Source organism: Mauremys reevesii, linkage group 1 (assembly GCF_016161935.1).
Source record: "Mauremys reevesii isolate NIE-2019 linkage group 1, ASM1616193v1, whole genome shotgun sequence".
Classification (NCBI taxonomy): Eukaryota; Metazoa; Chordata; order Testudines; family Geoemydidae; genus Mauremys; species Mauremys reevesii.
In genome coordinates this window covers 4,184,322-4,200,687 of record NC_052623.1, presented here as the reverse complement: position 1 = coordinate 4,200,687, position 16,366 = coordinate 4,184,322, and the positions used below count along the sequence as shown (strand labels likewise).

Genomic DNA, 16,366 nt, shown 5'->3' with positions numbered 1-16,366 from the left:
TCCCAGCTGCCTCTCCCCAAGCTGATCCCTGCTGGGGACAGGGTCCCGAAAGCCAGGAGCCCCCTGCTGCCCTTCATGCACCCGGAGGACGTCTGCCACCTCGAGCTGAATGTGCAGCACAAACATCTCACGGCCCTGTGGGGCCTGGGCACTCTCTACACCCAGTCCCTCAGCAGGATGGTTCCCAGGACGCCCCCTGGGCCGGTTCCACCCCGTGAGGCGGAAGTCGAGTTCTGGGCGCGGGAGGCTCTGTTCCTGGGCCCGGAGGCCAGAGAGGCCCTGGAGCTGCACGTCAGGAAGAAGAGGCTGCAGCACGAATGGGGCTTCCCTGCACTCATCGAATGGTCACTCAGAGCCTTTGTGCCAGAGCCCCCGCTGCCGGGGCCAACCGCAGCCCGCCAGCGCGCCGAGCTGCACGTCCTCGTCCTGGGGCAGGAGCCTTCGCTCATGGACGGGGACACGAGAGGCCGCCTGGAGCGTCACCTCCGGAAGATGACGCTGCAGCGGAGGTGGGGCCTTCCCCGGAGGATCCAGGAGTCCTTGCGGCTGTTTGCTGCTTTTGCCCCGCCGGCTGGCCCGCAGCTTCCTGGGGCTGGTGGAGAAAGGGGCGTCAGGCAAAGCCGGCTGAGGCCCAGCCAGCCAGACGTCCCCGCAGGGAGCCGCTTGGCAGGAGACAGCAGAACCCATGGCCTTGCTGCTGAGCGGAGGGATGAGCTCCAGCGGCACCTCGCGAGGAAGTGCCTAGAGATCAGGCTGGGGGTGAGGTCGGCCCTAGTGAAGAGATCCCAGAGAGTGGCCAGGGAGGGGGAGAGGATCCGCCTCCCCAGGCTGATCTGCGCAGGCCAGAAGCCCCCCAAGCCCAGGGCCGGCTCCCTGCTCTGCCTGCCGCCCACGGCTGTGAATACACTGGACATGAATTTGAGACACAAGCAGCTGGTGCATTTCTGGAAGCTCCCCACGCTGCAGGTGGCGTCTCTGCGGAGGATGATGCCGAAGGCTCCGGCTGTGCCACTGGGGAGTGCAGCGGGGAGGGTCCGGACGCAGATGGGCCTGGCTGGACGCATGGGGGCTGAGGAGCCAGAGAGGAACGGCTACAAGGAGCCGCCTCTGGTCACTGGGCCGCCTCTGGTCACAGCCAAGGCCAGGGACCGTCTAGACAGCCACATCCTGAGAAAGAAGCTCCAGCACGAGTGGGGCTTACCGCTGGTGGTGCTTTGATCCGTGGGTGCGTTCACACCCCACCACCTGTGAGGGGCCCCCCAAGGCGGGCCCAGGCCCCAGCCAGCGAGAGCGTCACCACGGGCAGCCTGCTCTTCCTGCACACGGAAACCAGGGAGCGCCTGGAGTCACACGTCAGGAAACTGGCCCTGGAGCGGAGATGGGGCCTGCCCAAGAGGATCCTGGAGTCCTTAAGGATGTTCCCGCCGCCTGCCCCACCAGGAGCAGAGCCCAGAGACCAAACCCAGCCCCTGCTCCATTTCTCCCCTACACTCCCCCAAGGTCCTACAGCCCTCTCCACGGGGCAATCGGAAGAGCTCCAGCCACGCCCCGGGGAGCCCCTCACCCACCGGTCCCAGCACTGGCTTGAAATGAGGGTAAAGGAGGGCAAAGCCAGCTGCCCTGAGGCAGTGTCCCGACACCCCCGGGGAGCAGCAGCAGGAGAAGCCAGGAGACCTCCCAGACGAGCAATGGGGAAGGGCCCCCCGGCTCCCCACGCCACTTCCCGGAGGACAAGGCAGAGCTGAAATCCACCCTGGACTTTCCCAGGAAGAAGGTGCTGGGAATTTCCCACAGGGCCCAGGAGTCCCAGGGACGGGCCTTGCGCCGGGTGGCCCATGAGTCTCACCCACAGCAGAGAGAGCAGAGCTCTGAGGAAAGTCCCAGACAGTGGAGGACCCACGATGGCGAAGGAGCTCCGCGGATGGCGGGGACTGGCAGGCGCTTCTGGAGCTCATCTGTGGAGACAGCCGTTTGGAACGAGAAGAGGATCTTGCAGGAGCTGGAATCCAGCTTCAGGAGAATAGCCCAGAGCCGGAGCCGCCATGGCCCAGGGGGGAAGCAGCCTCTGTCTCTGGAAATCGTGGGCCACCTGGAAATGGACCATTGCACATGCTTGGACTGCCTGTGCTGCAAGCTCGAGGGGTGGGACGGTGCCCGCTCTCCGGGGGACAGCTCTCCTGGGTGGCAGACACAGTGTATCCAAGCAACGTGGTCAGCAACTCTCCTAGGAGATGCGGCAGCTCCAAGCCCTCTGCATGCTGAGCCCGGATGGCAGGGGCAGGGCACTCCCAGTGTGGCAAAATATGAACCGCCTGCCTCCTCTCCATCGTCTCCGGAGGGCAGCGAGTCCAGGGCCTCTGACTGGTCTGAGGGAGAAAGCTCTCGCGCAGCCTCTCACCCAGCGCCCGAGGGGCCCACGCTGGGACGGGTGCATCTTGCTTCTCCGCGGGCCGCAGCACACCGGCTGGACATCCACCTGGCGCAGAAGGCCCTGGGCTCCTTCATCCTGCCGCCCTGCGTCATACGCTCCCAGGCCATCTATGCCGACATGGTAGCTGAGCGGCTGAGAGCCGCTGCCCAGGAACACATTCGGGAAATGAACATCCGGCTGCAGCACAGGAGGGGCCGGAAAAGCCATCTGGGAGGGCTCCGTCAGGAAGCCCTGGGAGAAAGAGCCTGCCCCGCGGGCACAGGAGAGCCGGGATTCCCGAGAGCTGGCTCCTTGGGCCAGAGACTGATCAGAGAGTCCCAGAGCCAGGCAAACCGTGCCATGGCCTCTTCACCGCCGGTGAGGAGGGACTCAGCCCCCAGCCCTGTCCTGCCAAGGGGGCTGGGAAGTCAGACGTGGTGAGGACTCAGCTAGAGACTCACGTGCGCGCGAGGGGCAGGAAGACATCAGGTGATGTCTGCAGAGGGGAGCAAGGTGCATCCTACCAGCGGTCTCGGGATCTGAGCTGTGCAGCTGGCGCCCCCCCCGTACGAAGGTCCCGCTGGCGCTGAGGAGATGGTCGGGGACTGGGACAGCAAGGCCGTGGCAGCCTGGGGTGGAAGGAGAGGAGGGACACCGAGGGGTGACGCGGCATGAGAGAGATGCCGGCGGAGGGGACAGGCCCCAGGGCTGGAACCAACATGAGGCAGACAGAGGCCCTGGTGCTGACTGAGGTACCGCCCGGGGCTGAACAGCCGCCCCGTGCACCTCCAGGGAGAGGGGCTGAGTCACCATCCGTCCCCTGCAAGGGGAAGGGCTCCACCTTCAGGGGAATCATGCTGGGCTTCCTCAAACACGTCACCTCCAGGGCATCGGTGGAGAAGAGAGGGCAGGTCGACAGGTCAGTGGCTGCACCACACGGAGCCCCGCCACCCCCTCAGAAACTCACCCCATCCCCCAAGAGCATGACCTTCAACGCCAACGTCCACGTGCGGGCAGAGGTCAGGAGATGCCAGCTGTGTTCCAGCGCGGAGGAGATGGACGGTGCTGGGAGAAAGGAGCCAGCCGCAGCCGCTCGGACCAGGGGGCTGCCAGGGAATGGGGCTCCCCAGGGATCTGCGGTGGCCTCCCCTGATGCCAGGCGAGGGGATAGCATGACCAGGGCAGAAGAACCTTCTCAAGAGGAAACAGGGTCCTCAGCAGAGTATGGTGGATACCAAGAACGGGTGACCCTGAAAGTGACCAAATGCAGGGAGGGGAAGGTGCATGACCCCAGTGGGACGCCGGCTGTGCCAGCAGGACCTTCTGCCCCATGGCCACCACCCCCAGCCTGGCCCGCTGCCAGGGACGCCCGAACAACCGGCAGTCACAAGGGAGAAGGAGGCAAAGGAGTCTCACAGTCTGGCTCAGCAGCCCTGGGCTCCAACCAGCCGTCTCCCATGGAGTCCTCCAGAACAAAGCTCAGAGAGCAGAGGGGTCGGGGACTCAGTCCTTCTCGCCCACGGGGCCGCTCCAGAAGCTGGGTGGAAGGCCCGCGGTGCAGCGGCAGGGCCAGAGGACCAGACAGCAAGGGGATCCTGGCCCGCAGCAGAGAGTGGAGATCCGGCAGCAGAGGGAGGCCCACCGGCAGAAGAACAAGGTCCAGAAGCAGAGAAGGGGAATCCCTGGTGGGAGAGGAAGTCCAGAATCGGCAGGGCACACACAGGAGGCCAGGCAAGGCCAGGTCACACGGGGTGGCCATACCAGCCAATGGCGTGGGAGGAAATGCCACCGAGGACACATCCGGGACAGTCGGAGTGTCTAACCTGGAGCGCCGTGGGCACCAGGCCAGGCTGGAAACTGGGCTTCCACAGCCAGGGTCACATCCTGGCAAGAGCACAGGCCAGGTGTGCTGGTTCCACCATTATCATGCTCACGCCCACCTTCGCCACGTACATGACAGAACGCCAGCGCTGCATGGAGAGAACCTGTGTGCCCTGTGGGAGAGGATGCAGGCCCGGCGGAGGAAGCTGTCCCCGTCACTCAACAGCGCTGCCTCCGAAGAGGAGAGCCGCCTCCTGGCTGTGGATGAAAGTTAGGGTTGGGGCTTGCAGGTTCCTAATAAAGCTCAATTTTGTGTGCAATCCGCAGGAGTGATCTGGGGCCCGACACAGCAGCACGGGGGAGGGCAGGGTCTAGTGGCTGGCCGTGACGATGCGGTTCTGGCGGGACCCAACTGAGAGTGCCAAATCAGGACCAATTGCTCAAACAGGGCAGTCACAGCCCTAGGCTGGGGTTTTTCCACCTCTAAGGCAAACCAAACCAGCCAGACAAAAAGGACTTTGGTCTCACCCCACTGGCTAACCACAAGTCACACGAGCAATTTCCTTAGACACTCCAGTCTCCCAGTATCACCACCAGTGCACTCGTCCTGGGGATGAATGGTTATGAAAACCAACACCCCAATAAAAGAAAACAGTTCTCTCGATCCCAAAGGACCAAGCCCCAGACCCAGGTCAATATACACATCAGATCTTACCCACAAATCACGCTGTTGCCAATCCTTTAGCATCTAAAATCTAAAGGTTTATTTACAAAGGGAAAAAGGTAGAGATGAGAGGTAGAATTGGTTAAATGGAATCAATTACATAAAGTAATGGCAAAGTTCTTAGTTCAGGCTTGCAGCAGTGATGGCATAAACTGCAGGTTCAAATCAAGTCTCTGGAACATCCCCCACTGGGATGGGTCATTCAGTCCTTTGTGCAGAGCTTCAGTTTGTAGCAAAGTCTCTCCAGAGGTAAGAAGCAGGATTGAAGACCAGATGGAGATGAAGCATCAGCCTTATATAGGCTTTTCCAGGTGTAAGAATCTCTTTGTTCTCACTGTGGAAAATCACAGCAAAATGGAGTCTGCAGTCACATGGACAAGTCTCTGCATACCTTGCTGAGTCACAAGGCGTGTCTGCCTTCTCTCCATGGGTCAATTGTGTAGCTGATGGTCCTTAATGGGCCATCAAGCAGGCTAGGCAGAGCTAACACCAGCTTATCTGGGAGGCTTCCCCCAGAAGCACAGCACAAACTTGAAATACAGACAGCACAGAGCCAACATTCATAACTTCAACTAAAAATGATACAGACATACAGACAGCATAATTATAACCAGCAACCCATAATCTGGTCTTAGACACCTTAGATGACCCCCTTTATCTAAGATTTGGTGCCACTGCAGGACCTTGGTTGCAACCCATGTTCTATATGGTCCCAATTTATATCAATAACGTCACACCCCCAACGGAAAATTGATGCAGGAAGGGATGACAAAACATCACTGACTGCATCCCAAGAGCCCCCTTTCCTTGGGTCTGTCTCACTACAGCTAGTGTTGGGCTAGAGGCCGTACCAGTGTATAACAGAAATGGTTTATCAAAGTCATGTTCAATAACATGAATGAATCTCTTTACAAACTTAAGGTATAACTTGGTTAGCTTTTGCAGCATGGTTCCTGTATGTTTCATGTGATCTTGCCAAGAGCTAAAGAAAACAGCTACATTATCCATACCAGCTCTGGCCAATGTTTGGAACCCAATGAACATTAAACCAATGTAGATATTGATGTTGTTCATAGTACAGGAATCTTGGCATTTAGCCATGAAAGCAATATGGTCGTGTGCCTCAGTTTTCCCTTTCATACAGCACATCAGGTCTGGAATGTATTTTCCCCTGTGAAAAGTTCCAACACTGTTTACAGGCATTATCTGTGAAACATCAGTATAGCAAGGCCCTTTAACATAAAGTGTGTTTTTATGTATTCCTTTCAACATGTCCAAGGGATTTTCCAAAAGATTAGGCACATTGTACATTGTTACAGTTCTTGGCAATAGGAACACATTAGTTACAAAATTTAGCATTAGCAATAACAACAAATTAATTGCAAGTGTCCATCTACAAACATGTTTGTCATGCCACACCCGAGCCTCAGAGACCTGGGAAAATCTTAAACACACCCCTGGGCGCCTCAAAGAGGCGATACTTCCCCTCTCGCAAGCACAGAGTCTCAGTGTAGCAGAACATTTTTAATAACATGAGGTAAACAACATCAGCATTAAATTGGGAAAACACCATAACTAGGGTTCATAGACCAAACCATGAGCAAAGGCCCACCCCAGCAAATTGGGCCGTGTCCTCTCCCTTTGGCTCTTGAGTGCGGCAACCCCAAAATCACCCAAAGTCCCAAAAGTCCAACACCCCAAAAGTCTCTTTAGTCCAACACCCAAGAATCACCTGAAGTCCAAAAAGTCCAACAACCCAAAAGTCTCTGTCCCGGTCAGTGCAGCCCCAGAGTTCAAAAGTTTATCTGCTGGGTTTTATCACCTCCCCCCCCCAGCCTGGGTGGAAATGGGGGGGAGGGGCACACGGGGTGTTAAGGGGCACCTTACGTAGCCTGAGGCCGACTGTCTTGCCTCTCTGTGGGGTTCTGCTGCAGCCTTCACCACGAGCCACTCCACTCCACCAGCCAACCTATGAGCCACTCCAGCCGTGCCACAAACAGCTCCGCTCCGCCAGCCGCTCCACTCCACTCCACTCACTGTCCCTTGGACTGCTCCAAGCATCCTGCAAACTGCTCAGTTCCGCTCCACTCCACTCGCCATCCTGTGGGCAGTTCCTACAATCCCGCAAACTGCTCAGCTGCGCTTCACTCCACTCGCCAACCTGTGGGCTGCTCCAACTGCTCCACCAACTGCTCTGCTCTGCCAGCCACTTAGCAATATATTTTCAGGCTCCCCCACTGGTTAATACAACACTCAGGCCACGTTTACACTTACCTGCTGGGTCGACGCGGCGAGTTCGACTGCTCGGAGTTCGAACTATCGCGTCGTCTAAGACGCAGATAGTTCCCAGTTCAACTCGAAGCGTTACTCTCGGTACTCCACCGCCGCAGGAGGGAGGAGAGGCGACGACCTTGGAGTTCGCGGAGTTCGCTTCGCGCGCGTGTGGGGTAAAGTAAGTAAGTCGAAATCCGTTCGAACGCTATTCACGTCATCCGAATTGGCTGAATTTCACCCCGACCCCACCTAGACCTAGACCAGGCTTAGTGATCTCAGCTCTTAGTGATTTCAACTTGTAGTAAGGGAGCCCCAGTGCTGGTGCACTATTGGCCCAAAGTGAATTCAGCACAGCAGCCTGTAAACAGACTCTTAATGGAATCAAGATTAGCTCTGCTATTCAACAGTGGAGAGAAGAGGAGCAGCAATCAGCATTTCAGGCCCTCAAACAGGGCCCATACCACCAAGTATAAATACCAACCTTTCTCAATTCACTGGCATTGGAACCCACATCCCTTGTCTAGCAAGTGCTACTCAGTTGATGGTGAGTCCCTCTGTCATAAAATAGTTCCATTGGCCTTGATTCAGGGTAATCAGGGTAGCACCACTTTATTCTTCCTGCCCCAATAACAGAGAAACTGGGGATCCCACAGCAGCCAAAGTGACCATTTGGACAGCTGTGGGCTTATGCTAGGTGGGGTGGGTGTGCCTATGCAAACAAGATCAGTCCCTGAAGTTCTTTTGTATAACTTGCCACAATTCACCACCAGATGTCAGGGTAGAGCTCATCCTGACTCCGCTTACATCAACATTCGATTTCATCTGCCATTTTGTTGCCCAGTCACCCAGTTTTGAGAAATCCTTTGTGGGAAAACACAGGATAAGCCTCTTCTATGGTCCATTGTGAGTTAAGTGTTGTCTTAACACTTTAATTTTGTGAATTAAGTGTTAAGATGTGCTGGCTGAATACCTTGTAGGTGTTACCACAGGAGCAAACACATCTGAAATACAGGTACATACTCAATATTACGATACAAAAATGATAAATGCATACAAATAGGGTAATCATATTTGGCAAACTATAACTTTTCCATAGACACCTTACATGATATAATTTGTACAAGATTTATTGTGATTATTTAACAGTGCTAACAACAGTAATCTACCCAGTCATATTTTAATCAGATATCTGAAGTATATTAGAAACAAAGGAAATCCAGAGAGTGGTAAAGGCCTTTACTAGATGCAGATGGTAACACTTAATAATCATGCAGGAAGGGGAAAACTGTTCAAATAATCTTTCTGTGTTGCATTTGGAAAGAAGCTGGACGATGCACTCAGATCACATGAACTTCTTTCTCATCCACTGCTAACTATGGGAAGACTGATAGCATGCTAATATTATGCCAGTATTCAAAAAGGGATGACTTGGGTATTAAATGCTTGTTAGCTTGACATCAGTCCTGGGCACAATAATGGAAAAGCAGATAGGATATTTAGTCAATAAACACTTAAAGGATAAGACTAGAATTCATACCGTAATACAAGATATAATGGAAAATATGACATGTCAAACAGACATGATTTCTTTTTTTAGGTGATATCAAATTTGCTTGATAAAGGCAATTGAAGAGATGGAATAGACTTAGACCATTGCAAGTCGTTTGACCCAATACCACGTGACATTTAGATCAATTAACTAGCACTAGAGAGTATCACTAGATCTTTCATTAGATGGAGTTAGAACTGACTAACTGATAGATCTCAGAAAGGAGACAGCCATGGGGAATCATCATCCAATGGGCTTTTTTCTCGTGGTTCAGAAAGGTCAGCTAACGCCCACTGATGTATATCTCTATGGGCCAGTTTGGAGGGCTGGAGAAAGGGGTCTATTGAACAGAACAGCTAATCATCAAGTGATCCATCCTCCATCGCCCATTCGCAGCTTCTAGCAAACAGAATTTGGGACATCACCTCTGCCCATCCTGTATAAGGAAAGGAGAACACGTCACTCTGCTCTATGGCAGGGAGCATCACAAACAGCCATCTCTGAAATGTAAGGGCCATTCATAGTCCGTCCCTCACATGTCCCAGGCCTCCTGCCCAGGCCCTGGCTGTGCTGCAGGGATGCTACAGGTCTGACACTTACTCTGGTGGTGGACACATGCCCTCAGGCTCTAGGTGGCAGGACCCTTCTTCCCAGTGTCGGCTCCCCCATTGGGGTTATGATTCCTCTTCCACTGTAGTCTGTAAGGCCTGTTAGCTTGGGGCATCTTCCTGGGCTGGATCCTCTGACCAGGGTCCCCCTCGCTCTCCCAGCTGCTCAGTGCACCCAGCTCGAGACTGCTCCAGCCCCAGCTCTGCTGCTGCTCTTCCTCCAGCTCCCTGGGCTGCTTCTCTGGCTTCTCTGGTTATGGCTGGCACAGCTCTGCTCCCAGCACAGCTCTTTGGGCTGCTTCTCTGGCTGCTGTGGCTCTGCTCCCAGCACTGACCTGCTCTCTGGGATTCTTCTCTGACCCCCCTGGCTCTGGCCGGTGAGGCTCTGCTCCCAGCTCAGCCTGGGACCCTGCTCTCTCCTTAACTCAGACCTGCTCTGGCCCAGGCAGCTGCAGCCTCCGACTCCCTCATTGGCCTGCCTGCCCTGTCAATCAACCTCACTTGGAGCATTGGTCTTTCCCCATTGCCCCTGGAACCTGTCAGTCTCAGAGGCCTGGTTTCCCATCAAACCTTCATACTGGGAAAGGGCCAATCAAAACCTCTCACAATGTTTTTGTGAGGGGCCAACTGTCCCTTTACATTCCCCCTGGCTAAAATTCTGAAACAGCCACAGTGTTCACTCCAGCACAGCAGGGCCCCATATTAACAGGATTTACCAGCATCATGTTATATAAAACCATACACAATTAATAAAAGGACATTTAATATATTTAATATCCCATGTCCACTACTTTATATTATACACGACAATATTCATTAAAGCACTACATAGAACCAATCACAAAATAATCTTTAAGTGTAACAGGCAGTACACCACTAGTAGTTCTCTGGGACGTTCTTAATCTGGTGGCTCGTTACTCCTATTTTCTATTCCCGGTTCCTGGCTAGCACGAGGTCAATTTGAGGGACCTGTCAATTTTCATCAGGGTTTGGGTTTCCTGCTTTGATATCAGTCTCCTCAGAACATGCTGCTCTGTGCCCTGGTCGGAATAAAAGTCCCACGTTTTAGCTGGTCCCTATGTGTTAGGCTGGATAGTGTAAACCGACATTTCAGGATTGTTGTGAGTGACCACACTGTGGGGATTTGACTCCCGCTTGTCCTGTAGTTTATTGCGTCTCCAGCATCTATGGTAACGAACTGGTACATGGTCACCAGGTCTGATGAGAGCCCCGCTGGACTTGCCATCATAAGCCCTTTTCCTACATTTGGCTGCGTCTCTAATTGTACTGAAACCAACTTCACCAGCTGTCTTGGGCCTGTCATGGGCACCTTTGCCGCAACCATGGAAATCGATCAACTCCTTCTTAGAAAAGAGATGCTTCTCTGGCAGTGCCCTTCATTTAGTCACCTGTGCAGGAACCAGCCACTGAGCCAGGGAATTAGGCCTTTGTTCCATTTGACAATAAAACCTGGCCAGGTGCCTTCGTATCTTATCGGAGTCTGTGGTCATTGGGGGTTCTCTCGGGGCCTGCCGTGCCAGCTTTCTGCGCAGGGCCAGGGCAGTGCGCCGCTGGAACACGCACGCAGCAGACTGTGATCATCAATGGACAGAGAAGAGCACCACACCATTGTCGTCAGCCTACCTAAAGAGCTTCTAGAAGTAGTGATCAAAAGCGTCATGCAGAGCGTATGTCAGACTCAGCTTCACTGTTCAGCTTCAGCCCCTGGGCAGTGGGTCCCCTGGAGTTCCAGATAAGGTTCTGTGTACGGGTGGAAATAGCCGGCTAATGACTGGTGTGCATTGATCTCCCTCCTGCCGAGCTACCGCAGCCACCCTGGCCTCTGCCCAGCATCCCAAATCCCAGCTAACGCAGGGACTTATCCTTCCGCTTCTCTCAGCTGTTGTCCTCCTAGCTTCAACTTGATCCCTTGCCCTGCCCTGGAGGCCTGGCTCAGGGCAAAGGGCTCCCAGCACATCCCCATTGCAGGGCTCTGCCTGCTACAGGCCTCCAGGCAAGAGGAACGAAAGGGAGCTGATGCGAAGGAAATAAGCCACATAAGGGTCTCTGCCCTCAGGAGTTTGTAGCTGAGCTTTAAGACCAACGAACTGTATGATGCACAATGCCGCTTGCCTGCTACAAGACCCATTCCCAATCAGCTGCTTTTATACAGCTTCCTGGATTCCGTCTCCGCTCCTGACTGGCCCATCAGCCCCAGCGCTGCAGCGTCACTGCCCTCACTGCAGGCTCCTTGTCAGGCTGCAGCAGCTCCCATCACAGCCCCAGAGCAGAGGGAGCCCAGCTAGGGGGAAAAGGAGGTGGAGACTGTGACACCCTGCAACGCTATATTCACCACGGGCATATAATGATGGTATGTTTTGTACAAAGGATGCCTTGTGAGGTATCATTCTAAAAATCGTGATCTATTGAACATGAATATCCTGTTAAGTTGCCTGTGTTGTCACTGTACTTGAAGTTAAGAAGTTTGGCTCTGCATATGCTACTGAAACATGGGGTGAGGTTGAGAACCCCCTCAAGCCACCTTTCAGGTACGACAATAAAAAGGCCGAAGACAGTCCATGGCTAAGTGAGGAAAGACACACAAGCCTGAGGATCACCCCAGGAGCTGTCCAATGGAAACCTCCCTGCGATAGCACTGCACAATGGCACACTTTGGCCCAGGTCACAGCAAAAGGGCTTTGAGCAAGTTCAAAGAAGATATAAAAGGGGCAATAACATGATGACAGAGTTGCCATTCTCCCTATAACAACACAGCCGAAACTACCAGAGGGAAAAGACAGAACTGGGAGAAAATGCTGGTCCTGGGCAGGAAAGAAGGAAGCCTGCTTGCAAAAGCTAATCTGCTTCTGCTAACTGGGTGAGACCCTGCTTGATTCAAATCCTCCCTAGTGCTTTAGGCTTAGATCGTGATTTTGTTTTATTTCTTATGGTAATCTACTCTGAGCTGTTTCCTTTCACCGATACGCACTTATAAGTTCTCTTTCTGTAGCTAAAATACCGATTTTATATTTTACCTAGCACGCTCTGTAGTTTGAAGTGCAAAGGGCAAAAATCTCAGCCCATGCACAAAAGTTGCTGCACATCCATTTTTCCTTTCTAGAAATGGTGAACTGGGTAATGAATTCATACTGGTCGGGTTTTGACCAGGGCAGGACAGTAGAGGTCTGGGATCTTAGGCCGGGGATCTGGGAGTATTGTGGTCGTAGGTTCTCTATTGCAGTTTCATGAGTGGCTGGCCTGGGCAGTTGTGAACACATCTGGGGGTGGTCCCTGCCCATGGCTGTTGATGTGAGGCAAGCTTGGAGGGTTTCAGCTTGTCACAATGCAAGAGGAAACCCAGATTGGTGAGACAGAAGGGTCAGCTGTACCTCAGTTCCAGGTGGCATCCCAGGGGGGAACCCATCATACAGATGATCCAGAGAGTGACGGGGGAATGGAGCAGAGCGATAAACAGGGGCAGAGCCATGGGGGAAAAGACCCAGAAGTGCGTGGAGCCATGACAGAAGATGTGGAGCAGCTGTGGGGCTTTTGGGGGAAAAGGTGGGGCAAGGGGCAGGTGTCCAGGTTTAACAGGTGAATTATAATTAGAAAGGTGGCAACCCTATGTGTTAATGAGTTGTACGTACACCAGTTCCATAGTACGTCATGCTGAGAAAGCACAGTAAGGGCAGGAAAGGGTTTAATGTCTCTTTGATGCCACTAGCCAGGTCTGCATGGACCTAGGTCTCAGACCTAGAGCACCAGGAGAAAACTTTAGTCCCTTTATGAGTAAAGAGCCGGAGCAGCCTGTCCCGGATCTGTTTGGTCCTCACCCCGTAGATGATGGGGTTTAGCATGGGGGGCACAAGGAGGTACACGTTGCCAATAAAAACATGAAAATGAAGGGGTAAATTGTGCCCAAATCGGGTTGTGAGGGAAGAGAAGAGAGTTGGGATATAAAAGGCTAAGATGACACAGAGGTGGGAGCCGCAAGTCCCAAACGTCTTGAGCCGGGCGTCTTTTGTGGGGAGGCTGAAGATGGCCCTGAGGATCTGGATATAGGACACAACAATAAAAAACACATCCAGACCAATCCTACAGAATAGCACAAATAGGCCATAGTAACTACTGACACGGATGTCGGCACAGGCCAGCTTCACCACATACATATGCTCACAGTGTGTATGGGGGATGATGTTGGTTCTGCAATATGGCCACCGCCTCGCCAGGAAGGGATAGGGTAGTGCAAGCATGCTGCCACGCAGCACGACGGCCAGGCCAATCTTGACCACCATGCGGTTTGTCAGGATGGTGGAATGTCTCAGGGGATGGCAGATGGCCACGTACCGATCCACAGCCATGGCCACAAAGATTCCAGACTCGATCGCTGAGAAGCAGTGAATGAAGTACAGCTGGGCGAGGCAGGCACTGAATTCGATCTCCCTGGAATTGAACCAGAAGATTGCCAGAATTTTGGGCATGGTGGATGTGGACAGCACCAGGTCGGTGACAGCCAGCATGCAGAGGAAATAGTACATGGGCTCATGGAGGCTTGGCTCCCTCTTCACGATGAACAGAATAGTGAAGTTTCCCAAGATGACTATGACATACATGGTGCAGAAGGGGATGGAGATCCAGACATGGGCCACCTCAAGGCCAGGAATGCCCAGCAGGATGAAGGTGGAGGGGTTGGTGAATTCGGTTGTGTTGGAATCTGACATGGAGAAGCGGAGAAATTGTTCAACTCCGAGGCAGAACGATGTCTCCTACTTGTACCGTACGTTCCCTTGACTTTCTGTATATGCCCAGGGTCTAGAGCGATGGTCACAGTGCAACTGCCTGGATGAAGAGACAATGTAAATATCAGACAGTTCATGCACTACAGGAGGATATTCTCATGGGAGAAGCAGATTGATCGCTATTCACACATTGAAAAATGACATTTTCAGTATGCAGAGAAATTAATTATAAACAACTGACCCTACTAATGCCAATGATGCTCCTTGCATCAATAATTTGTATACATTGTGGAGTGGGAAACATTAACAGGCACTAGCTGGAAATACACCTCAGGGAAAAAAACCTTAACAAAGACAATGTTCTGATGTATGAGGAAAGGGTTGGAGAATAACCTGCTGTGGACAAACATTCAGTTTTGGTCATCCAGTGTCTGTAAAGGATATAGCATCAAAAGGGGAATTCTGAGGCAGGCTTTGAGAAGTGGGGAGCCTGCCATATGCAGAGTGACTGAAAAGTCTAGGACTGTTTAGAGAAGAGACAAACAAGGGAGCATATGATTGAGGAAAGGAAAAGAAAGACTGGAGCTAATTACATTACATTCAAATTGAGAAACAGAGAAGAGTCCCCACCCAATAATATCTATAGACACTTAGTGCTTCAAAAGGGCTAATTCCCCAAAGCTGAAGCAAATTATCAGAAAAAACTGACTGTGAGGAAAAATTGGACAGAAGAATGGGAATGAAAATTGGAAGTTCTTGAACAAGAGTTTTGGATACCTTAAAAAGTCATGATTGTGCAGTTAAGAAAGTGGACAACTTTGGCTAAAAACCCACTTTAGTGGCAAAGTGAAGGCAGCAGTTAGGCAGGGGAGAGCAACATATAACACATGGGAGAAAAGAAAAATAGATAGCAAGCAATACAAATTAGAAGTTTTGAATATTGATCAGGGAAGTTAAAGATATCAAAGAAAAATCCATGCTTGGCTGAGTTAAGGATCACAAAAAGGACATTATTCAATATATTAAGAAAAAAAGAAACTCTAGAAAATATTTAAGTGAGCTCCTAGAACGGAAAAGGAATTTTTTTAATTTTTCAGAAAAGGCAGATGTGTTCAAGAAATAGTTTTGTTCTGCATTTGGAAAGAAGCAGTGTGATATACTCATATCACCTCAGGCAATGAAACACTTTTCAGGCCATTAGTAGTCAAGCAGGGTGTGAAACAGCCTCTACAATAAAAACATAGAGTTACAAACACCAGAGTTACGGAGCAACTGATAAAACACAAATTTCCTTTGGAAGCAGTACACAATATGCAAAAGCAGAACACTCTCCCATCTCCAAAAAGGAGGCAAATACAAGGCAGGCCTCTGTTAAATATTAAAGTATTTTAAAAAAAGGGAAATTTCAAAATAAAAAGATTTGACAAGGTTAGAAAACAATGGAAAAGCTGTTATGGGATTATTGAAAAAAACAGCTAGGATTATAATTAATACCAGTCAACAACATGGTCTATGGAAAACAGGTCTTGTAAAATAATCTCAATTCTTTCATTATATAAGAGTTCATGTTTGGTTGATGAAGGGAACTGAGCAGATGCACTAAACCTTAATTTCTCTGAGACATTAGATTTAGTAGAGGAAAATATTCAGATAAACAAAGAAACACTCTACAATATCAGTACAGAACAGGTAAAATGGAATAAAAACTAGCTAACTGACAGATCTCAGAAACCAATTGCAAATTGACCATTGTCAGGGAATGAGGAAGTTTCTAGTGGATGCTGTGGCTGAAAGGGCTCATGCAATCCTTTAGTGCATAAAGAGGAGAGTGGGGAGTTAAAGCAGGGGAAGGATTTTACCTCTGCAAATGCACTGGTGTAATCGACTGTGTCCAGTTCTGGGTCCTCATTTCAAAAGAGACGTGGAAAAATTGGAGAGGGTGCAGAAAAGTCCCACAAAAGTGATTTGAGGTGGGACAAAATGCTGGTAAGAGAGAGAGAGAGAGACTTAAAGAACTTGATTTATTTATCTTATAGAGAGATATTGGGCTCTCTAATCTAGCGGAGAAAGGCAGAGCAGGGCCCAATGGCTGGAAACTGAAGTCAGACAAATTCCAGTTGGAAATAAGGTCCAAATGTTTAGCACTGAGGGAGACTAACCGCTGGAGAACACGGCAAAGAGAAATGATGGATTCTCCAACTCTGCATGTCTGCAGACCCAGAGTGGATGCTATCCCAGAAG

General features: G+C 51.6%; 1 protein-coding gene across 1 annotated transcript; it reads right to left on the bottom strand.

Annotated features, from left to right (window-relative positions):
* Window positions 1-13,168: 13,168 nt before the first annotated feature.
* Window positions 13,169-14,113, bottom strand: LOC120379635 (olfactory receptor 52R1-like; the record flags this gene model as incomplete). The annotated part of the gene is made up of 1 exon (XM_039497175.1): window positions 13,169-14,113. A coding segment is annotated over exon 1 (939 nt), but the record flags the coding sequence as incomplete, so codon positions are not given.
* Between the last annotated feature and the right edge of the window lie 2,253 nt (window positions 14,114-16,366).